The 25,016-nt window shown below is 37.2% G+C and overlaps 3 protein-coding genes across 4 annotated transcripts; 2 read left to right on the top strand and 1 right to left on the bottom strand.

Annotated features, from left to right (window-relative positions):
- Nucleotides 1-30: 30 nt before the first annotated feature.
- On the top strand, nt 31-6,647 carry LOC144657776 (HAUS augmin-like complex subunit 1). Its single transcript, XM_078518132.1, has 9 exons — nt 31-95; nt 1,542-1,716; nt 2,324-2,456; nt 2,667-2,801; nt 3,395-3,518; nt 3,745-3,810; nt 4,542-4,613; nt 5,162-5,209; nt 5,430-6,647. The coding sequence occupies exons 1-9, from the start codon at nt 63-65 to the stop codon at nt 5,478-5,480; spliced, it is 837 nt and encodes a 278-aa protein (XP_078374258.1). The 5' UTR covers nt 31-62; the 3' UTR covers nt 5,481-6,647.
- Nucleotides 6,644-11,235, bottom strand: LOC144657718 (uncharacterized). The gene is made up of 2 exons (XM_078518070.1): nt 11,095-11,235; nt 6,644-10,511 (listed from the first exon to the last, which is right to left on the bottom strand). The coding sequence occupies exon 2, from the start codon at nt 10,475-10,477 to the stop codon at nt 8,924-8,926; it is 1,554 nt and encodes a 517-aa protein (XP_078374196.1). The 5' UTR covers nt 10,478-10,511; nt 11,095-11,235; the 3' UTR covers nt 6,644-8,923.
- A 210-nt stretch (nt 11,236-11,445) lies between these two features.
- On the top strand, nt 11,446-24,804 carry LOC144657650 (uncharacterized). Of its 2 annotated transcripts, none has more exons than XM_078518014.1 (12): nt 11,446-12,543; nt 13,857-13,916; nt 14,688-14,740; nt 15,449-15,593; nt 16,154-16,794; nt 17,524-17,631; nt 17,898-17,979; nt 18,235-18,346; nt 19,046-19,181; nt 23,692-23,803; nt 23,909-24,015; nt 24,175-24,804. In XM_078518014.1, exons 1-12 carry the CDS (start codon nt 11,581-11,583, stop codon nt 24,275-24,277), a joined length of 2,622 nt encoding a protein of 873 aa, XP_078374140.1. In that variant the 5' UTR covers nt 11,446-11,580; the 3' UTR covers nt 24,278-24,804. The 2 variants fall into 2 exon arrangements, with proteins under 2 accessions (XP_078374140.1, XP_078374133.1); XM_078518007.1 differs by having other exon boundaries at nt 15,449-15,598; nt 16,159-16,794.
- Nucleotides 24,805-25,016: the final 212 nt, after the last annotated feature.

The raw sequence follows: 25,016 nt of genomic DNA, 5'->3' as shown, positions 1-25,016 counted from the left end.
AGAAAGGAACCATGGGAAGACATAACAAAACACCCGCCATTTTCAAGAAGACGAGTACTGTTATGGCGACTGAAAGTGGAGGAAAACACAAGCAGGCGAGTTTGCTTACCGTGCATTTCTTGGGCATATGCAGAAATGGTAGTCAGAAGAGAGTTATTGCCTTGATTTAGCAATAACTTATCTCGGTCCCCAACAATCACTTCAGACATTTTTCAAGACTGTGTCACTTTTCACACCTTGGAGTGTTGAATGAGTTCTGATTTTAATTTGCACCTTTTAGAATTAAATTTGCGGAACAATTAGGGGATTTTAACTTGTCAAATTTAAAAAAAATATCAAACAAAATTTTATTGACGTTTAGTGACTCTTTTGACCATCCACAAATGCCCTGCATTTGTACAGAAAATTTCAGCTAAATTCAAATCCCCTAACCTATGCCTGCCCCCCTCCTCCCCCCCAGCAGCTTAAAACTGATAGAGGCACAGAATGTACAAAATTGACTTTTAAAATCCAACAGACGATGGGGCATGCAAGTAAAATGTGCTTCCTGAGGCACATATGTTGTAGGTCAAATTGGTTTTCTGATTTCAGGTTAAATTTGATTCCAATCCCAGCTAATCTGTTTCAATCTGAAAATAACACTTTTAACATGACAATTTGAATCTCAGTTGATTGGAAGAGTGTTGTCTTGGAGTTGAAACAGATTAACCTAGGTTGGAAACAGATTTATAGTAGCCTGAAAACCATTATATCCATGAACACTACACGTAAGCTCTAATGGAATGCAAGGTTTATTTCCAAGTTAAAGATAACTGGTAAGGTTCATCTGTTGCTTACGTCAGATTGAATTTCTCCCATGTCAGTGCTTCTGGGAATTCTTTCTTATGTATTTGGGGTAGCACTGTGTATATATAGGTTACTTCATGGTCGTTGAGCATGTTTCATTTTTATTCACAAGTTTTGAAGAATTAGAAACAAATGAGTGAGCGCAGTGGAATGGTTTGTTTCTGATTCTTCACATCAAGGATACCTTTGACTGGAATACAAAACTTTGTCTAAAGTAAATCTCAATACTTATATAATAAAGTAGCCCCTCTATCACTTTATGAGAAATATATTGGTGTCATTGGTTTGAAACAACGTGAGTATCCTGGATTTGAACTGCATGCATTAGCAACCATTTAAATCAGATGCTTCAGTCTGTCTTTAGACTACAACTTTGGGCTATATTTTATTTTTATTCACACACCACCTTCCCCCATTAACAACTCAACATTTTTACTTTAGAAAAGAAAGAAAGATCAAAGTTCAGATAAGATAACCTTCTCCTTGACAAAAAGTTTGTAAGTCTATACAATCTTGCCAAAGAATGACAATATCCTGCAGGGTTCATCTTCTTCTCACCTTGTCAGTAAGCACTTGCCATCAGGATCTGCTGCTTTTCCAGAAACTCCCTGACAAGTTTCTGACACTCAGTCTGAGAACTAACAAATTTATATATACCGGTATTATGTTGACTGAATTGTTTTCAATTTAAACAGGTTTTTTCTTGGCTACAGCAAGTTTATGGTCAGGATCCCATTCCCCAGTTTGAAATCAACAGCTTAACGTTAAGTGTCCTTGAGCAACTTGCAAATAGAAATCTAGAGCAGAATAAACATGCTGAACTAATCACCAAGGACTACATTCAAAAGACAGCGGAATACTCTGCTGAGGGTAAATCGTATTCACTTGTAAATTTATAATAATTTATTGAAAATAGCATAATATGCATGCTATTCTGGTTGGAAAAAGCCATGTGAAATAAGCACAAGAAAAAGGAATGTGTTTCTTTTTCATGTGGCTGTCATATAGGTCTGCACTCTAACAATGTTCTATATGCCATTCTGTAGTAAAAGCTTGGCATTGTCTATTGAGAATCACAGTCTATTTTATAAAGATTACAAGCCAACTTTTTACAGTGTAAACCAGAAAACCGTGAACACTTCACTCTATCTTGCATATGTAAATTCTGCAGAAAACCAACGAATGATGACTCAAACTTCGATAAATATGTACAAATGGAAAGAGCTGGAGCCAGCAGGTTATTTTTCATGAATAATTTGTCGACTATTCCCTCTTATTCCTTTTTCAAAGTATAATGAGAGTGTTCACGGTTTTCATGTTCTCACTGTAATATGTAAATTATTACCCGGTAGTCAACAAGGCATCTTTCGCTTGTATTCTATAAACTAAGGTTTTATAATACTCGTGAAAGTTATAGAGAAATATAGCTGTGGAAATACACAAGGCTATTTGAATGATATGTTTTGTTTTTAATCAGTTGAAAGGCTAAACAGGATCACAGAACAAGTTGGTTTACCAGTATCTTGTATGTCACAATCAGGACGAATGAGTTTGAAAACCCTGGCATCTCTGGCACTTTTGCTTGGAACTAAGAATTGTTCAACATCAAGGTGAGCATTGTCAATGTTTTAGAATTTGTAAACTACTGATAGTTAGTAAGTTTTGTCTATCCAGGGTTGGTCAGGAAATGGTCAGAAGAAAAGTCAGGAAAATAACTATTGAGATTATTACAGTCATTAATAATGGTTTCTTTAGGAAGAATATGGAAACTGAAACTCTCTTTCTTTAGTTTTTCATGCTAGGAGTTCTCCTGTGTTCAGTCTTTTGTTAGGAATTGCAGAACAAAGCCAAGCTTTGTCTGCTGCAATTGATGCCAACACAGAAGAAAAACGACTTCTTTCCAGACTCTTAATGAAGACAAAGAAGGCACAAACTAATGCCTCTGATTTACAAAGGTACTGTATACATTTGTAAACATGCACATAATTTGTGCCCCTTGCTCAGCTCTAAAATTAAGATTGGTTATATGACTTGTGATGTTTGTTATACAGATGATAAAGATCAGTCAGGGTCTTTACTGATATAATAGTCGTGAAGTTTGTTCCACAAGGTTTGTTGCACTGACTATGCACCCCACCAATGTATGAAATAGAACCAAATTTTTGTCATGTTGTCCCGCCCACTTTCGTTGACAGATTCCAGCAATTCCTGTGGCTCGCGTGCTGCATCTCCTTGCTGGCACCGTTGTTGACGGTTGTTCACTTGAACCCCACTGGTAAAATGATCTTTGTTAGCTCTTCTACCTACTGTTTATTTGATGATTTATTTATCGCTGATCCTAATGTTATTACCGAGTTGTATTAAATTATATGTAACAAAGCGACGCATAAAATACATTGATGAAAGTAGCTGGGGCAGTAGAAAAAGTGGGTGGATCAGCGAGGTGAAAATTGGATTCCATTCCACACATCGGTGGGATGCACAGTGAGATGGCACTGTATTTTGGTCTAAATTCCTTGTAAATATAGCATTAATCTCCCTTTTTTAGGTCTCTAGATGGTCTTCAGGATCAAGTGGCCTTACAGACTCCTCAGCTGGAGAAAAATGCTCAAGAAACTGAATTTGTGAAACTGAAGTGCAAAGAATATGGGAAAATCAACAAGGAATTAGAGGTTTAAAAACTTAATTCGTAACTACATGTACTGTAAATATTAAAAATGTTTCTGAATAGCTTTTTGATAAATGCAAAGTTTTTGTACTCAAAAGTGCAGATTAGAGTAATAAGTGTTGGTGACGATTTTTCTACTAAATACTATAAGTCAAGTAAAATGTCATTTACTAAAATTAATATAAGTAAGTATAATAAATTATTCAAATATTTCTTCTCGCTTTTTGTAGGGATATCAAAGTAAAATTCAGTTAGATTCCTCAATCTACCATGGATCCCTTGTCAAGAAAGCTGAGGTATCAAATTAGTCTTTTTATGCAATTATTGTTCCATAATTACCGTACATAATTTCAACTTTGAATTAACGGTATATCTTTTTCCTATAGTGTGATCTTGTGAGTAGCAGGGCAATCATGAGGGACTTTTAAGAAGTAACTTTCATACCTGCCCTGCCAGTACCAGTTCTGTGAAGGAGATGAGTGTGACATGTGATTCATGTTCTTAAGCACATGCTACATAAGTCATACCCCAATTTAGTCTGAAGTCCTTCTGAGTAGCTGGCAAGGTACTGGCTATTACATGTACCGGTATGTCTAACAACTGCAGTGACAATGACCGACACCTGAAAGTTTGAAAATGACCAAAAGACAAAACCCAGGAGAGCAAGGCCACCTTGAACTTATGTGTACTTCGTTTTGTCCTACAGCCAGTTTTTTAAATCAGTTTGAAGTTTCCAGTGATAGCAAAATCACAGATCAATGGCATTAGTCACAAAATAGAATGGCATTGTAAGGGGTAAAAATAGAATCACGCTTCACTGAAAGTCTGCTATAAAGGTGAATAGAGTGCTACTAACATTTTCATTTTACAGAGAAAAATGTAAGCAGAATATGGTAACTATACATGCCCGTGCATAATTTTGAGCGGAATAGACATTTTTTACAAGTACTGTCAGACCAACAAGAAGGATTTATCAAAGCCTACCCAGGACATTTGATTCCTAAAAATTATTAACTTTCATTTTTAGGAAGTACGAATCATCAAAGAAAAGATGAAACCAATAAAAGCCAAGTTAGAAGGCTACCACAGCCTACCACCGGTAAGTGTTGTAAGAGAAAAAGAAATTTCTGTAGAAAACAAAGTGTAAAATGATCACAGTTGCTAGATAATAGGTAATAAACTATTGAATGTTTATTGTAGATGTAAATGATAACTTCAGAAAATTTTGAATAATTCCAGTTTGAAGTAATGTTTAATAAATGCTCAAGCAGCAGTGTTTTATCAAGTTTAAAACACGAGGCGCAGCCGAGTGTTTTAGACTTGATAAAACATGGACTGCGAATTTATTGAACGGCTTCAAAATCTTCTGATGTAGATCAACTCATTCTTGCACTAATATTTAGATTTTGGGTTATATTGGCCTAGAAAATTTGATGCAAAGTTAAGCCGTGTCTTTATCAGATATAAAGACACTCATCAAACATTAATTTCTTTTGTATTTTCTTTATGAATTATTAATGAGTTTTTGAACGTAGAATTGATTGACTGTTATCCTATCTGTGCATTTGTATTATCATACACTTTTATTTGATTACATTGTATAATTTTTCTTTTCTTATTAATATTTCTTGCATCATTTTTTTAAAGGATATTTCTCAGGCCAGAGTTAAAGTTGAAGAAGCAAAGATGCAACTGGTATGTTTCATTGTTGTTTGCAGTATCATGCCAGCCCACAGATTCATATCCTTACACCTGTCAAGAATTTTAACAGCTGGTTTGGGCTAGCTATGGAATTGTTAGCATGAGACCATGTGATTATTATGTATTTATTTTGATAATAAAAATATTGTATTTCAATAATAAATTGTTCTTCTAAATGGATTTTATTTAATCATTATATTTTTTCCATTCTAAGGAACTCTTGGAGAAGCAACTATCAATCAGCATAGACACACTTCACTTGTGATAATGTGTTGATGTGGTCCATTGTTTCATTGTTTTCAAATGCAAGAGGACTGAAAAGAAAAAGTCCACATCAAATCCAATGGAACATATCACCTGTTACGCTGGGTTGCATTATGTAGCAAAGTGCTTATAAGATGCAGCGGATCCCAAAACTATTGTCATCAGTAAGGTTGCCAGGCCAAAAATTATGTATCCTGATCACAACAAGCTGGCATGCATCCCTTAAAGAACTTGCGTCATCAAGTTATTTATTGGACAAGAAATTGTACTTCTTCATGTGCATCAACAAGTAAGAACTTAGCAAGAGTGACACTTGTTGGCTTAATGGCTATATTGCAGACCAGAGAAGACTGCTTGAATTTTAGGGATGATCACTGGGGATTATTGGTCACTGAATAATAATAAACTTGACATTTGTTTCAGTTAACACACACAGTGAAAGGAAGTACTAAGTTGTTTGAACTTACTTGAAGATGTCTTGCAACAGAAATTTAGTATGTTGATTTAATTTCTGATTTTCATTGGCATGGCCGCAGCAGCTAACGAGATATGCGAGTCATGCGAGCCAGAAATCCCAAATCCCAATAAAAGGCTAACCGCAAGCTACCTAAACTAACTGTAGGCTAACCAGAGTACTATTTAGGCTAACCGGAGTGCTATGTAGGCTAACCAATGTGCTATTTAGGCTAACCAAAATGGCTCGCATGACTTGCATGACTTGCGAGCCATAAATCCCTAAAAAGGCTAACTGCAAGCTACCTAAGCTAACTGTAGGCTAACCAGAGTGTTATTTAGGCTAATCGAAGTACTATTTAGGCTAACCATTGTGCTATTTAGACTAACCGGAATGGCTCGCCTGGTTCGCTGGCTCGCAGATTATCCGGACCCCAGCTTACTAGGACTAATTTCTGCTGCTCTTTCGAGTAAGGTCTCAATTCCTCCCCTTTCAGCAGGGATGAGTGTGGGTTCATTTTCCCTCAAAGGGGCTGGTAAACAAGCCTACAGCTTACCAGAAAGAAGGAATGGATTCCTGGTTTAGTCAGCTTTGTAAATAGCAAATACTGTAGACTTTGAATTGTAAATACCTATACATTCTCTTTTGGCAAAATAGATGGATGTGTGCATGTACTTTATGAACATAAAAAAAAATAAAAAGACAAACTGTTGAGTTGATTCTACATATTTATTGACAATAATACTAAAATTCCTCACAAAGCTGTACCATATTTCAACAAATTCAATAAGAACCTTATTTTAAATACTTATTATGTACCATAGGTTTTTAGAATAAATATTAAATTATTATAAATTTAAAAGGTATTTAGGAAACAACAGGTATCCAAAAATTCCCATTATTTTGTCTTTGATTAAATACCGGTAAGTAGAAAACTAGTTTGCAAAAATACAATGCTACAGTTATCCTGCTCATGAACTTTGATATTTCAAGAATAGTGGTTTGAACTCTGAAACTTAAAAGTAGCAATGATAAAAAAAATAATATTCAGAAAACTATTGGCCTTAGTTTAGGTGGTGCTGAGTTTTTTTAACTCACATTAGTTGCCTTAAGTTTATTAAGTCCAATGAACTGAAAAAGATGATGTCTGTAAAGTATGAAAACCCTGTCTTATAGAAATGCACAAAAAGCTCTAAAAACTTCAAACACAGCACAAACAATGTTAGTACAGGGACAAATTTTGCAAAAAACAACAACATGGCTTTCTATGTGTCATATGTGCTGTGTTAGGTTCACATGGTATGGTGGTTAAATGTACAGTTGCCATCTTTTTCTGCATGGTGAATTGTGGGCAACCCTCGGCCTCGATCCTCCAAGTTTATTTTTTTGCTTAGTAGCCATTTGGCCACCGACTGCTCAAGTTTGGTCGCCAGTGAAAAATTTTAGTCGCTAATTAAAATTAAGTCACGCTTTCAATCCTTCTTCTTTATTTTAGTCACCAGGCTGGCGACTTCAGTTCCAATTTGGTCACCAGCTCCAAAATTTTAGTCGCCATGGCGACTAAAATGGTCTTAACTTGGAGGGTTGGCGGGGTGAATTTTTTAACCCAGCATTGTTACAGCTAGTGCATGGCCACAACGTGGGAGTACATTAACTATATTTTATTAAATTAAATTTAACAACATTCTTTGTATGTAAATTCACTTTGTCTGTTAAAAGTAGATAAAACAGATTTGCCTCAAAATATTCACAGCAGATAAAAGTGTATGTCAAGTATTTTTGCCATTATCATTTCATGGGCTCAGTCATATAGAATTACATGTAGACTCCATGATTATCTAATCGGAACAAAAAAAGGAACTCAATAAAAAATACACAAAGGAGGAAACCTACAGCATAAAACTTTATAGGACATTTAAAACATGGAAAAACTGAACCTCCAAAATCAACAACAGGGAAAATTCTTGGACAAAGCATGCTAAACCACCAAGGTGCATTTTATAAAACCATTGAAAAAAAAATACTGCTTAAAAACTACAGTTAAAAAAGTTATTTAACTTTATAATATGTATCTACCTGTAAATATATTATTTGCAATGAGTGATTCAGTTTTCTGTTCGGATCCTGGTAAAAAAAAAATATTGTGGCCATCCAGAAAAAAAAATATCCAGTTAAAAATTATAATATTTACTGGCTTGTACCCAGGCCCTGCTTGTTCAACACGGGAGTTTTCTGTTGTGTGTGGTAATTTTTGGTGGTGCAAGCAAACACAGGAAGGGCAAAGAAGGCATCTTGTCAGCCTTCACTTGATGCTTTGCAGTCAGGCAAAAACCTGGGTACAAGGCAGTAATATTCCTTACTGTTGTAGTTAAAATAAAATAAATTTAAAATGATAAAGCATTTAACTTCTAAACACATGTGTACACTAACAAAATGTTATGCAACTAAATTCAAATGTATGTTGAATGGAAGTTACAAAATATTGTAATGTTTGTGTATACATGTACATGTCTAAGAATTCCAGTAAGTGTCTGCTTAGGAGAGGTGTCGACATTTTAAAGGTTACAAAGGTCGTGGGCCAATGGGGACTAGCATAAGTGGTGGGGACACTTGTCAAAAAGTATAAAAAATAAAACCAAGGTACCGTTATCAATTTTGGGGACCTGGTCAAAGAACATTTCAACCTTAAGAAAAACCAATGACGTTTCTTGTATTGAGGAGTGATGAATAAATGACACTAGCTGACCAGCTACAAGTCATGTCCCAAACAATTATTATTGAACGTAACTTTTAAATTACTTGGTGGCTTGCTTTGAAAATGTACCTATAAAATTATATGTACCAACTAGAAATTTTAATTAAAATTTGAAGTGGTATCAACACCTTAAAGTTACTGCGAGCACCGTTGTCTGATTCTGGGTCACTAGGTGTCCACAAGCAAGAAGTGTGTATCCAGATAGGTTTGACTAATAACACAAGAAGGCAAAGCTTCACAACACAAATGATCTTGGTTTTGGTCTTGATCCCATCTGTTTCTCTTTCGATTTTAATGTTTCCTTTGCTTTCCTTGCCTCTTTTGTCTGCCATCTCTTTAGACACTGTTTCTCATGGATAGAAATTGATGCTGAACCATACTCACGACCACAGAGATAACAAACAACCAGAGCTGGCTTGCTTGGTGTAAAGCTCTCCTTTTCTTGTGGCTGATCTGTCCAACTGGATTCTTCATTGTTATTTGTTGCAATTTCTGGTGATAAAAGATCGCCATAACTGCCACTCCTTTGTGGCACTGAAATGTTTTTGTTATTATTCTCTTCGGCATGATCTATTTTTATTGTGACAGGCAAATGAATTGAGTTTCTTTTCTTAGATTGTTTCTCTTTCAGCAACTTCTGAGCAGCTTCAGACTTTTTCTGTGCCTCCCATTTTTTAAGACACTGTTTTTCATGAATTGGAAGGGAGTGCATTGTAAACTGTTTACCACAAATGTAGCAAAGTACCATCTTTGATATTTGGTGACTACCTGTGGATGGTCTCCTCTTATTGACGCTGCTATCAAAAAGATTGTCACATGATGCAGAGCGAGGCTTGCTTTGTTTTAACACAGGTGACGAAGCCACAGTGGTATTTTTCTGAGGGGTTTGGAAATTTATGTCATGACTTGTTAAAGACGAAACTGAACTTGCTTTACTTAGTCCATTTTGACGACCACATGGGCTACGGGAACGTTTGGGATTGGCCAGACGCCATTTCTTCAGGCACTGAGGTTCATGAATTTTCAAAGATTTAGATCCGTACTCACGTCCACAGATATAACAAACTTTCATATTTGGGTTACTGGTACTTGAAAAGGAGAATCTTGCATCATCAGACACTGGTCTTTCCTTCGCTGAGTCAGCATTTTCCTGCGAGTCAGATGATCCAGATAATGATTCTGGTGAACCTTCTCTGTTTTGGAAACTAGATGTTGGGTACTTGGACCTCCCTGGTCTTGTGCAGGTAGCATCATCGGTCTCTTTAGAAATAGTATAAGTGGCTTCACTGCACTTGTCAATGTCGTCGTCGTCGTCTGATGTGTTTTGCTCTGTGGAGGAATGTGACTGCACTTCTAACCTCTCTAGTGTGTTATGTTCAGACGATGAGTCAGAGAGATTTCCTGATAATGTAGCAGTTTCTGGCCTTAATAGCAGGGGTGTAGTAGTGGCCAGAGACTTTGAACGCTCTTTAAGTAATCTTTGCCCCAGATCAAAATCTCTAACTGTGGCAGTGCTAGATCGGTTGACCGACAAACTTGTCTTTGAGGAGCCTCTTATGTCATCTAAACTCAAACTCTGTTGTCTATCGATGGTGGGTAAGTCAGGAAGCACTCTTCGTTTCCGAGGCTCGTGTGAAGTTTTTCTCTTCTGCTGTTGTTTAGCCTCATCTTTTTCTTTCTGTTTCGCCATCTCCCACTTTTTCGCACATTGGCGTTCATGAACGCTAATGGAGTGTGAACTAAATTCCCTCCCACAAATATAACACATCACTGTTTTTGGTTTCGGCATGCTTGAGGCGTCCTAGCAATCAACTGATTGTTCCCTGCCGAAAGAACATTTTTAAGTTTAGAAAGGTAAATATTTTCCCACTGTGCCGAGCATGTGAAGTTTTACTGCTTCAGTTAAAATGTGCAATGTTCAGCATTATTAATGCCTATCAGTTGCATACCTCTTGAAGTTATAATTTTCTGTTTGTCATTCGAAACAATTGCAATATTCTCATAAGACAGCAAAGAACAAATAGTCCTTTCTTAGTAAACTTACTTTGCATAAGAAATTATGTCCGATCAACGCAGAAACAGGAAAAAATTCGATATTTTAATTAATCAAGCGGCAAAAACGTTTCTGTAAACCCTAAGATTAATTTTGCTGTAAATTCGGTCGTTCCTTATCAGATAAATCGATGAGGGTACACAACAAATATTGGGTCAAACGGAACAAACACTGTCGAGGAAAGAAAATCCGAGCGATTATGGCTACTCATATTGTATTGTACACACAAACACTACGCTCAACGAACTGACGATGAATTTTAAAGCTGAAAGGGTATTCTACAAATCTCGGCAATTAAACTCCACTACTGTTACAAGAGAGCGTGTATTAAATTAACGATGAAATGAACTCACTTTGTTGCGTCTGTATGCCACACGCGGAAAATTGCTTGGGGTGCCTTCTTTTTCGCTTGTTATTCCTCAAGTTATGCTACAAGATGGTTTTGCCGTGAAGCCTCGCTTTCTTTGGTCACGGGTGGTTTACGGAGAGGCAGCTGCTGAATCACCTGACTTTCTTTATATTTAACAGAAGCTTGCTGTGACAAGAAGATGAGAACGAACGCGCGTGGATGAGGTCACGACAAAACTATGGAGGAACTGTATTCCTATATCCGACCAGCGCCAGTACCTAATCGCCTCTGGACGTGAAATGGAAAGAATCGGTTTCCTAGGAACGAAAATTCTTTCTCGGCAGGTGCGGTACTACGGTAACGCGGCAAATAACTTTTTCCCATTCATTTCGCTAAAGCCGCTCGACTGTAAACAAAATTTTTTTACCGGAAGTGAAGTTACACGCTAAGAATTATTAGGTCCCAAGCCTTCGCATCCTGTACGTGCAAGATGGCGGACGCACCAGGCTTGTCGGCGAAAACTACTAAAATTTGTAGATTCTTCCAGAGCAAAAAGGGTTGCAAATTTGGAAATGAGTGCCAGTTCTTACATCCAGAAAGCGTATCAAATGATTCTGGAAGTATTTCGCAAGAAGCTGGTAAAGTGCTTGATGATATGAACAAGAAACCTGATACAGCTGACCTTAGCAAAACTTCACCAAGACCAAAAACTTGTAGATTCTTTAAGAGCAAGAGGGGGTGCAAGTTTGGAAATGAGTGTCAATTCTTACATCCAGAGAAGGTATCAAATGAATCGGAAAGTATGACAAATGAGGTTGATGAACCTAATGATGAACAGAAGACATCTGATCCTAACATTACTGACTTGAGCTCAAAATCAGTAACACCAAACATTGACAACATTGAAACTCTAGTTGAGGAGAAGGGAAAGAAAGAAAACAAAGATTCTTCAGACAGACAAGGACTTGTGTGTAAATTCTTTCAGAAAAAGAAAGGTTGCTTAAGAGGTAATAGGTGTCCCTTTGTGCATGTGATTTCTGGTGATGGTGCAACCTCTAAGCCTGTAACAAAGGAAATCCCTAAAAAAACAAGTAAGCCTACTTTGCCAAGTAAAAAGATCCCTCATCAAAGAAATAAAGTTACCAAGTCTGACACTGATAACAAACCGGTTACTAAACAGCCAACTGATTCTGCCAATCTGCAGTCAGAAAATCAGAATAAGGAACGTGACAAGCAGGCAGGTGGACAAGGAACTCCACTGCTGCCCAAGAAAAAAGATGAGTCAGCAAAAGGCACAAGCATGGGTCTTGAGGATTGTATTCGTGAATGTAAGAGGCTTCGCTCAACTGAAATACAACAACTTAAGAGACGTTTTAGAAGCCAGAATGGTTACTGTGAAATCCAAGAGAACGTTTCATACAAGTTCAAGTTCAAACCAACAGATCCTGACTGGGTAAGAATTGCTCTGCATATTCAGCTGCCTTGAGAAAGGTTGTTCTAAAGAAACATAAAGGCATATACCACAATTCGCTTTTTTCACGATCGCATAATACACCTTGTTTACACCCCCCCCCCCCCCCCCCCCCCCAAAAAAAAAAAACATTTGCATAAGCATTGTTCTCAATTTCTTTTGGGACGATTGCACCTCATTGTTAATCCCAAGAGAAATTGAAAACAATGCTTATTCAAAAATTTTGGCGTAAAACAAGGTGTATTATGGGAACAGTGAAAACAGCGTATGGCAAAAGGTAGAATGGATAAAATTAGAAAACAATAGCAGACACTGGATACTAATTCATTTTAAAACATTTTAAACATTTCTTTTTTATTTAAACTTGTAGAAGCCAATCAATTTAAATGAAAAATTAAAAAAACATTATTATTAAACAGAGACTTTTACTAAATTTCTTTTCCAATGATATGCAAAACTACAATATGAACAGTGCCGTAGCAAGGAGAGGGGCCCGGGGGGGGGGGGAGGGGTTGCTTCCCCAGTATTTTTCCAAAAAGTAAAAACAGACCTGTAAAAAATGTTGAAAATAAAATTTTATCTCCCGAGGGGTTTGAAACAATAACATTTGTATCTCTTTTTATTTTTTTAACGTACGTAGGGTGATGCACAACAATATTAAACAGCCAAAAACGAAAACAAACCAGAAAGCGTGACAACAATGCGAAAAATGTCTCAAAAATGTCAAAATGTTTAAAAAAATGTCTCACATTTGCAACCCCCTAGCGGCTCGTGGCTCAGGCGCTCGCGTGCCCCCTCCCTACTTATTTTACCCTTGCTACGGCACAGATGAACACACCTAATACACAGCTGTTTGGTCTAATCGCCTAGGATTAATACTTCACTGAAACACATTGAGATTACTTTGAATAATCAGCAGTGAACTTAACCACCACCCAAAATACGTTTTGGCATTGTCACTTTAAAATTCTGCTTTTTGGCTTCTGTTGGACAGCCCTTCTCAAAAACAGCTGTATTGGCTTAATAGGGATCTTCAGATTAAAGTTACAGTATCAAGAGAGTTTAACTTAGGTTTATATTGTGGTCTTATAAAATGTCTTGTTTTCTTTTCACACCCAGTATTGTATTGGTTACTTCATTTGTTTAAGCGTGATCATATCTTTTTGCACAAGAAAAGAACAGTTATATGGGTTGGTGGTCTCAAGCTTAAGGAGATCCAAAGTGGTATCTAATACAAAAACTCAGAACTGTTCTTAATGGCATCATTGGCATGTTGCTTCTTTTTTCATCAATAGCCATTTAGCATTGAAGCAGTAGGCCTTACAGTGACCTTTCCAGAGGATTATCCATTACATGTGAGTATAACATAGAATGGAAGGCAATTTGGCATATAACCGGTCCATGATAAAAAGGAACATTCTGATTGGTTACCTGGAAGGTACATATTTTGCAGTATTCGCTGCTGAAATGGACTACTCATAATTTAGTTTCCCCAATTTTCTTTTTTAAACAGATAAAAGAAACTGCTTTACATTAACTAGAGGACCTTTTTATACCTGGCCAACAATTTTGCTTTGAATATATTCTTAAAAGTGACTAAAAGGGCACAAACATGCTTAACTAATAATTGACAGTGTTATTCATTTGCCGTGAATGTACATTTGAAACTCTTTACAGTGGCCACCCTGGGGGCTGAAGTTTCCATTGTAGAGAGGTGGCCATAATTCTTGGAAGAGGTGAAGTTATTAGAGAAAGTGGCTTATTTCAAGCCAAGTTAGTGTACATGTTGTGGTTTACCTAGTTGGTACAATTTTGGTATTTTCCTTTGTTCTGATGTTTGGTAAATTGGCAAATTGGAGTGTATAAATTGAATTTTCTTAACAATTTGTACAAGCTTTATCATTTTCTTTTTTGCTTTAAAAAATTCCATTCTCGAAGCTAAACGACGTCTTACTGTAGGAGGCGCCATACTCCTGGTTGCTTTGTGGTGTTAATTGGAGGGTTGCAATGAGTCCCTAGGCTTGAGCAGGCTATATTTCTTTTAACTCAGCCAGAGTAAACTTATACAACTGGCACGCAAAATAATTTAAGGAATTATTCTGTTCCTGCTGTTTTTCTCTCTATAGATTTTTGCCATGTCTTTATCTGAGGAACAAGACCTTCCTACAGAAATTATCAAGTATGGCATGATCAAACTTACATAATTTGTAATACTTTTATGTAACTGCATACACCCTCGAGTCATTACTAACAATGATAAATTTCTTGAGATTGTCATAGTTCTTAACAGGGACAGATCCAGACCTTGAACTGGGGGGGGGGGGCTCTTTTTTATGCGTACACCCAAAAAAAAAAAATTTGCAGGGGTAGTCATTGAAAAAATGTCTTTTACCAAAAATAAAGAAGGAACCCAGGCCCCTTCCCTAGATCTGCCACATGCTTATAAAAAGTTCTAATACGAAGCTTGTTTTCATTGTAGATACAATGCAGTCTTTCTCCTCTATTATGTAGTAAAACTTGGTCTTCTTGATACCAAAGAGCAGATTGAAATTCATCATCAAAACTTGAGTGTATATATTACTTGATTCAAATGTGAAATGTTTATTGGATTATGGCTGGTTTCATATGCCAGATTTTGTCAAAATTTGTAGAGAATTGGACAGGGTTCTTGATGCTTGCATGATCATGGGCAGCACCTATCACTGATCACCCACAGAATTTGTAACTAACCTAAATCATAACCAACACTTAGGATGTTGAATGTTGATTAAAATCAGTTTCACACGTTGTTGATGAATGTCTGACAAAAGATCACTCACTCATTTAGGCTACGATACATATATAACTGTGTGCTAATTCCCCTCTGCATTTTCTATATTAATTTAAGTTTTGGTACTCAAAAAATTAAAGAATGGGCAATGAAGCAAGAGCAAATATGTATTGATCAAGGAATTCTGAAGCTGTACTTTCGCCCATTCCTGCGTTGGTTTGACAGTAATCTAGAATCTCTCTTCATTGATGGTGGAAGGCAGGTAAGGTATTGCTGTGGTCAAGGAGTTTGTGGTAATTATCTGTGTGTTTAACCTGTATAATACTTATATACTTGCATTGTGTTACTGGAATTGAACAAGAAGTTTGGGTTTAAATTCTTCACTTTGTTATTTACTTGAGCCATACAACAATGTACAAAGGAACCCTATCATTGCTGTTTCTGTCAGCCTTTCGATTTGTGAATGGCATGTTCCACAAAGGCATAACAACAGGCTGATTAAAAAAAAGAACATTTAACTGACACAAATGTGTTTTCGAACCCATTTCCCTGATTTCCATAGCAACTGCACAAATCCATGGTGGAAATATAGCAAGACCCAGCAAGTGCTTGAGGTCTGTGAAGTCATCATTTCTCTCTGAAGAAGACCCCAGAAGGGGATTGAAAAAATTTAATTTAGAGTCATTTTAACATTTTAGATCTGTTTTAAACGTTTTTTTTTTATATTTTAGCTTTGAACACAGATCGCACCAGCAGTTTTATTTAATAAGTGGGAATCGTCATCTTCCTCAACTATTTAATGCCCTTTGTTATTTTATCCAGATGAGAAGAAATATTGTTTCAAGTATCACAGCACATGGGACACCAATTAACAATCCGGAACAAGACAGTCTCAATGTATCAGATTTGACTACTGGTTCAAGAGAAAATCATGAACGTGTGATAGTCAACGACCATGAGAATCAATGTAGTATAAAACAAGTTGACAGTGAACATGTGAAAAGAACACAGAATAATGGATCATCAGACGGTTGTCAGATGTTTGAAAAAGAGGATGGTAAAACAGAACAAAGCTTGTGTAAAGTTATTGAACTTAAAACCATACAAGGCACACAAAATGATACCTTACAAACATCTACAAGTGACACTGACGCTAGCAACATGTCTGAAATGGATGATTTAAAGCAAGTAGTTGGCATGGGCAGTACATTTTCAACTGTAAGCATGCATGATTCCAATGAGGAAGACAAATTTGCAAGTAAAGACACAATGCAGTCAAATCAATCAGAAACTCACTGTCAAGATACAGTTGCCTCAAGCACTGTTAGGAGAGGAACAGAAATTCAGTTTAAGGGGCTTAACTTGGAAGAGAATGTGAGCACCTTGAGAGGAAACAGAATAGTGTTGACCTTAGAGTGCAACAGGTGCAGGCAGAGGATTGATCAACAGTTGTCGGTATCAGGGTATGTGCATGTATTCAATGAAACCTTTCTTTTGTGTCATTAAATCCAGAAATTTGGGGTCTTAGCAGAAGGTCCACAAAGGGCAATTGCCAATTGTTGAAAAGACCTTTTGCAGCCTACTTGTTATTCTTTTGTGTAAATGCAAATTGCCCTCCAAGCCTCGTTAGCTTGTGCAAAAAACAAAAACAATTAGAACCTGCAGCAAGGTTTGGAAGGCAATTTGCATTTCCACAAAAGAATAACAAGTAGGCTGCAAAAGGCCATTACTAAGTATGTAGAGAATAGAAGATGTGACATGCTTACTATGGTTCTTGTACATCAAAATTGAATTACAAATTAAAGGTAAGTTAAATGGTTTGGTTGTGGTCTTTGATCTGTTCTTTGTCATTTGGAGGTGGGATAAGAAAAGCATTGTCAATTGGATGTTTGCCATTACTTTCTTTTCTTTCCGTACTTTTGTCAATAATCCTGGAAAAGAAAAGGACATAAATTATAGGATGCACCCAAGTGAAATCCGCTGTCTGATGTTTTTTAATGTAATACTTTCATTATCATACGTTTGAATCCCATACAAATGATTTAGTCTCTTTTGATGACACTTCCCAGCTCTGGATAGGACAGTCCATGTAAAGTGGTGGCTACATATAAGTTTCGATTTCTCCATCTTTCTCAATCCCCTTTTGCTAAGTGAATAACACAGAACTTGTTTTATTTTTTTTCCTGTTTCAGTCCTGTCAGCAAACAGTGTACCAGATGTGCTTCGGTATTTGCTGTGAACTACAGACCAGCTATTATTCATCTGTTTTCATCTGTTTTGGGATATTTAGACTTAGATGGGTAAGTTTACATAGTATAGAGGAGTTGAATATAACAAGTGCTCACAATAGTCATTTCTTTGCTGTGTGGCGATGACAAGGTTCTAGACTGGCTCCAAGTTGCTTGTTTGATTTGCAGAAGCCTGCTGGATATGGAAGGTGCACGCTGAATGGCAGCTGATCAAGCCATTTCTGGATTTAGTGTGCATTGCGTGTTAACATGCATGAACAAATAGATTCCAATTCCGATTCCACATAAAATTTATGTTATTTTTTTGGTTTATGCAGTTGTCTCCCATTTGATGTGGTTCTACCAGAAAGTGAGTTGATGTTAGGATGTCTTCACTGTTCCAAAGAAACATCAGTCAAGGTAATTTTAGTGAATGGGAGTGGGAGATCTACAAACTATACATTACCAATAACCAAGACTCCAGAAGTCCAGATAATGAATAATGTATTTTTCAAATTCTTTTGCACGTTAGTTTATTTTAGCATGCAAAAAATCATTGTCAGTCGGGAAAAAAATGTGGATACTCCTAGACAGCACTTGTTGTCCTAGCAAGAATCCTTGTAATGGCAAGAATAAAGTAAATTTTTCTGACGATTTCTAAACTTGTTCACCTAGGGTCTGCAGTATGGAGCGAACAGGAGCTGGTGTACTCACTGTCATACAAAACTTGGATTCCACATACAATCAACTCGCTTCCAGGAGTTACAAATCAGTGCAACTGCAACAGGTTGTCAAATTTATGCTACTTTAATAATATAGTCAGTTTTGATGGGTGTATGTTTGTGAGGTTAAAACTGTGTCATGCAGGTGATGGTATTCCATCCTCTCACCTCTGCAGAGTCTCCTTCGCCCTTTCAATAAAGCGTGGGAGAGAAGAAACTTTAAGGCGTGCGGTGGATGACGGGAAGAGAGAGAGAGAAAAATCGCTTCCTGTGCACCTTCCCACCCCAAGACCCTTTATATAAATTTCCCTTCCGATCCTCTGTAATGAGAGAGGAATTCCATCTGTAGGGTTTGGTTCCTGGTATGGCTTCCAAAAACATGATCTTGCTTGTAATAGACCTTTTTCGCTTGGGCGTTTTGTTGCCCCATTACAGACCATGTAATGATACTCTTGAGAATTCTTGCTTTCAAATTTTCAAATAGTCGCGTGTATATGAATGAATAAATTTTATGTGGATAAAAGGAAAATTCTGTAGAAAACATCACGTGGTCTGTAATGGGAAAACAAACCGCCCAAGCGAAAAAGGTCTATTGCCCTGCCAAAGGTCCCTTTTAAGAGTGTGCATTTTAATTGGTTATTTTCTGGTTTTTACCATTCTTACAGCCAATCATCTCTTTCTGGCAAAGTCGGTTTAGTCTTAACAACGACATTTAATAGATGTGACAATGAGCGGTACTAATGTTGACAAATACTTTTCTTTAGCTTCCCTTAAGAAAAGCAAAGATTCTAGCGCTCTTTCTAAACCCAAGAAGCCACCGAGCTCAGGAATCAAAGAAGGTCAGCCACTACCAGCCAATGGAAGCTGTAAACACTACAAGAAGAGTTTTAGATGGCTCAGGTGAGGTTTTTTCGTTCTTTGCTACTTTACTGCGCTGTCAATACACTAATCAAAGATCTCTTCGAGATATCGACTTTTTTTTGCATGAAGTTAGTATGAGTAGAAGGTTTATCCTGGGCATTGTTGTTCGAACATGTCATGGAAGAATTCAAACGTCTTTCAGTTCAAGCATTTTTTTATTTTCGCGGAGTAAATGCTGTACTTGTCAGTCGCGACGGCTGGGTGCTTTGCGACTCATATACTTTGGCTTGGTTAAAAAAGGTAAACTTTGACGTTTGCCTTTAACATGTTTAATCGAAATAGTTGTTTCCTTTCGAGTTAGAAAGATTTCTACTCGGCTTAACGCAGAAAAATAACGCCTGATCGCAGGTTAGGTTACGCACGACAGAGTTACCTTTTGTCTCGTCACGCAATCTTAACCCCACATTGAGAGTTAAATTTTCGTTTGGATATTACCAAAAGCCGCTTCTCCTCGTTATTCTTTACCTTACGGCTACACATCCCATTTCTAACGACTACATTTCCAGCAAAAAAGGTTCCTGTTTATTTTTCTAATGGCGATGCATTAACTTCTGAACGGAAGAAACGTTTAACGTTTACTGCTTCCACCGGAAGTAATTTCACAACAGGCTACAAAACCGACACTTGAAAGAAGACCACCAGCTGCAAGTCTACAATGTACAAGACCAGTTTTCTGTTTTAAAGAAATGCCGCACGAAGTTGGACTGTTTAATTTACGAAATGCTCTTTATTAGAAACATAAAGCCGAAACTTAACACGCAATCCAATTCTGTGCGTGCTAAACTGTTTATTTAAAATCTTAATATGCTAATATATTATCAAACCCTAGATCACTATATAAGCCTGAACTCCGTATTATAATTTTAACTTGATAATGATGACATGGACGTCCGAAGGAAACGTGGAGGAGAACGGTAGAGGGGGAGAGGCGGAAGATGGGGTTTGCCACCTGGGCAGAGGCGGTTAATGTTGCGGAAGACAGTGTAGAGTGGAGGGAACGGATCAAAGGCCCTATTCTCCCAGAGGAGACATAAGGAAGCAGATGAATGATGACATGGCGTCATCGAAACGTCGTTCTATTTTCCTATCGCTTATTTTTCTTCTCAAATGTTTCACAAAACATTTTGTTATTCGAAAGCTACAAAAACACTTATAAATATCACTTAACACATTTAATGATGTTGCAATTAGCGAAGCGCACTAATGACGTCACAGAATTTGACCCCCGGTGTGAGTCAAAATTCTGTAAGAGCAATGTATGGTTGGCGGGCACTTTGGAGGCATATTTAGCGATTGTTTCACAAAACCATGGCCAGATTGGCTCGGACTTCGGAAAGCCTTACCTGTGCAACGTAGAAAGCTCAAACCGTGGTTTGAAACAAAAGGTTTGTCAAACAGAGCGATTATTCAATAAATGTGTAAAATGTTTTACTCTCAGTTATTGAATGGATTATAAAGGCCCGATTTGCTGCCGGGATTTGCTGAAAGAAAACATTTATTTTTATGATAAATTCAAAGCGTTTACACTGTCTTTAGTGGCACATTTTGCAACACAACAGAGCTAACCTCAGATTTATGCCACCACAAAATTACACAAAGAAACGCTCTTCCGATCGGTCCCCTTGCCTGACCCGAATATTTAAAGAGGTCAATTTCGTTACACAATTGTCGCGGCAAATACTATTTAATATACACTGTTCGAGCTCGGCAGCTGTAGCTGCAGTCTGTAATAGTAATGGGGATAAATAATAGCTTTATTTAAATCAAACCCGCCGTCAATTCCATTAGAAAGGCGTTTGAATAGCATAATATTTTCGCCCTCTATCTATCATGTGTCGAAACAGATCGGATGGCCGGCGATCAGTGCCGTCAAATTCGGGAAGAATTCTGAACTTCTTGCAACCGACGATCTTTCCGGTGCCTAAATGAAGCAAACATACAAGTGCTATCCTTCGCAATTATATAATTCGATAGTAATTCGCTATCCGCCGCTTAAATTTCTCGGCAGCCTGAATAATTTTGCAGTGGAAATCAAGGTGTCATTACCGGATCTTCGACTAATAAATTCAATTTTGGGCCATTTTTGGATACCTTCAATCTGTTTTTCACTTACTAAAGCAAAAATGTTTGAAATCTATCATTTTTCGAGCCTTTCGAGAATCTCGGCCTCAAATTGTGCCTTTCTTGTCAAGAATGCGTCCCCTCCATACAAAGCCTTTGCCAAAACTAAAATTGTTGTCCGACTCACGACTCACTGTGGTGAAATCTATTTTTAGTAATAGTGCGCTTTGCTAGATGATGTTGCAATTCTAAATTGTGCAACTCAGCAGAAATAATCAATTGTCACGAAATGAGTTCCTTTTGGTTAACTATTAGCAACGTTTTAGTGTGTTCGTGCGGGTAATGTTTGACCTCCTGACCTCTTTCAGTGCTTTGGCTAAATTAAAGGCACGGCGCCGCACAGTAAAATCTTTAGAAAAGCAGTCACTTGAGAAACACACAAGTCGTGTTTGCTTTAGTCACGGAGTGAACGTGACATGAATTTCCTTTACCACGTCATCTTTTGCTTTTTAAAACCACATGCCTAGCCGGAAAAATGCCTGCTTAGCATGCAAATATTTATTTTGTTCCGAATGTTCAATAAAATAACCCAAACCAGTTCATTTAAAAGAAAGCCAAATCACGCCAAAATAAAGAGTAGACTATAAAGGCTATCCCATTGTGTTTCTCCGTTTAGCGTCTTCCGACAAGCTTTTGGTAATTCCCCTGGCGCGATGACGTGTATCCTGTGCTTTGACACATTCTTGCTGAGCTTGCAACTTACGTTTCGATAACGTTTCGATTCTCAAAATACCGTAAACTCAAAACAAAAATTGGGATATCCAGAAAATAAGTCGTTGTTTTGCAATATTTAACACGTTCCGGGTAAATTGTACGACTTGTACTCGCTCCGAGCCAAACGCTTGAGTAACACAACAATAAATATTTCACACAAACAGAGCGCAGAGTATTCAAACTGAAAATAGGTGAATGATTATTTATAGCTACAAGCGAGAGATCGCGTGACATGGGTCTGACGTAGTGGTAGTTTTAAATAGCTTGGACATGTCCAAGCGGTCTTTGTTTTCGCTATGTGATTTTAGGTTAAATTAATATTAGTCCCTAAAGACTTGTACCAGTAAAAATTGCGTTCTTAATCGTTTTAAACTTCGCAGCCTTCGAGCGCTGAACCCCTTACATTCTTAATTGGTTATGTGACGTAAGATTTGGGCTACTCACGTTTTTGATTCTTATATAATGTTTGTAAATTTGACAAGTCACGTTTTTTCTACAAGAACGGAAGTGCTGAAGCACAGCTATAGAGTGACACTTTACAAGTCACGCGCTTTGATCACCCACAGCGGAAAGTATTCCCTTGAGAAATTAAAACAGTCCCTTGAGAGTTAACAAGAATGCAATCCCTTCCGGTTCAGATTTTAGCCCCGGTAAACGCTATTCTACTTCTTTTTGCTTGTAAACAAGCAAAAAAAGTCGAAAAAACAGTCTTTTAACCATTTTCTTGATGAACTGATATAATTCGGTGATGTTTTGAAAACTGTACTGCAAAGAAAGATCAGAAAAACAATCATTTTGATAGGAACATGTAATATACCAACTTTCTAACGGATCCCGATATAAAAAGACGTATCGCGCACATTTGATCTCTTTTTGCATTATATTTTTGTTTAATTGAACGGAACATTAAAAACAACTCAAAATGAAAGGATAATAGTGGAGAGGTATACACAACTACGTACTCTGTAAAGTTCGGATAACCAATTTACACGTAAGCAGATTTTTGTAATGTGCAACTTATAGAGGCTGGATCGGTCTTTCCACAGGAGTGTTCATCTTGAATATTGACTGCATTCCGACAGAGCTAATCGAAAAAAAACGTCATCATTTTTTGGTGTAAAATTGGTGCTAAAACAGGCCAATATACCCGTACTTGATCATGGTTTGCTTTCCAGGCTTTTCCATTGATAAAGATCAAATCTTTTCAGGCCAATAGAAGGGATGCACAGATTAGAAGGTAGAGAGAATAAGAAAGCAGAGAAAAACGAAAAGGAACGGAGCAGCAAGGAAAAAAATTCGGAACGGTTCAGCAAAAAAAGTCCAAATTTTGGCTTATGCGCATGCTTCAAAGTTAATTATTGTACTGGAAATTTCATCAAAAACTTACTGCTGTGTCAGAAAGTGCATTTCTAGCAAAGTTTAGAAAAATTTAGCACCTTAGCGCCAAAAAAATCGATTTAACGGTTAAAAACGCGTTTTTTGGAGTAATTACAGCATATTAAGGGTTAAGTTTGACTAAACACTAACTTTGACTTCGACCAAGAAAGAGTAAAAAAACGTATCAAATGGAAAATTAAATTGAACAACCGCAGCGAAAGAAGTATGGATCTTTACTATGATTTTTTAGCCTCATGTGTTTTTTCTTTTGTTTTAGGTTCCCTTGTTGTGGCAAGTGTTACCCATGTGATTTATGTCACGAAGAAAAGGAAGATCATGAAATGAAATATGCCACAAGAATGGTCTGTGGCTTTTGTTCAAAGGAACAGGTCTGTGTCAAATCCTTGTGCACTGCAACAAAGAGACATCTTGACAGTATAGTTTGTTGAGTCATGCTGTATACAATGCTATCAAGTTTTCCATTTCTCTTTCAGCCGTACTCACAGCAGCCCTGCAGTGGTTGTAAGGCGGCCGTGACTAAGTCACGCTCTGCTCACTGGGAAGGAGGTAAAGGATGTCGTGACAAGGTGACCATGAGTAGGTAGGTGTACTGGTCTGTCACGAGTTAAGACAGTTAAAACCCTGTCACACTTTTTCTTTAGTGCTCTCTCGCCTCTCATCTCAGTGAAAGCGTTCATTATTAAAACTTTTTACAAATCTATTATTTTTTCTAACCATTTGTTCTTCTCTTTAAATTTAGAAATGATGACAAAAAATACGGGCAGTCCGGAAAGACTGTGTCACGCAAAGCACAGAAGCAGTCCGAAGGAAAGGGGAAAGGGAAGGGTAGTAAGAAGAAGTGACTTTGTAAGAGTAGCTTATATCCGAGGGGCTTATGACCAGTAAAATAAGAACGTTTTGTATACCCAGAATTTTTGGGCGGTATTCAATTTTCTATTAGAGGTAAAAGCTTGAGAAAATGGAGCGTTCTTTACAATCAATTTAAAGCTTCACTAACATGCTTTGAAACGCAACAATACGATACCTAAATAAACGTCTTTGCTGCCTCAAAGTAAAAAGGGTTTATTAATCGTTTACCATTTAAGACTCTCGAAACGTTTGTAAGTCCTAAATTTACCGACTTTCGTAACATTCAAAAGCTTTGTTCCTTTACCCGTTGGTAAAGAATGCAAGTTTGTCTTAGACGTTTCATACATGAATTTTTCTTCTTTATGAAATGTTTGTATATTGTCGCAGCTGAAATCAAGAATATGGATGAGTGGAGAAGTGTGACTAAAACGATTAATATATTATATTGTAAATGCCATCGAAGTCCAGGTGGTTAAATGTATTACAACATAGAATCATTAAAATACATATTTTTTTAACATTTTTTTGTCAGTGAAATGCCTGAAATATAATTGCGTTTAGTAGAAAAAGCTGCTTAATCTAATTTTTTTACGAATTTAAAATCGCTTCACCCGGATTTAACATTGTGTGAGACATTCCACATGTTTGTTACGCGTTTTTCTGTCTTTGCTTTGTTTTAAAGTGTATCTGGTTTTAAGTCATGGCGCCTTTTTCTGCTAACTGGAAATTGTT

This window comes from Oculina patagonica, chromosome 1 (assembly GCF_052425735.1).
Source record: "Oculina patagonica isolate OP01 chromosome 1, crgOcupat, whole genome shotgun sequence".
In the NCBI taxonomy this organism is placed as follows: Eukaryota; Metazoa; Cnidaria; class Anthozoa; order Scleractinia; family Oculinidae; genus Oculina; species Oculina patagonica.
Note: the sequence above shows the minus strand (reverse complement) of the source record. Positions and strands in the feature narration are given on the sequence as shown.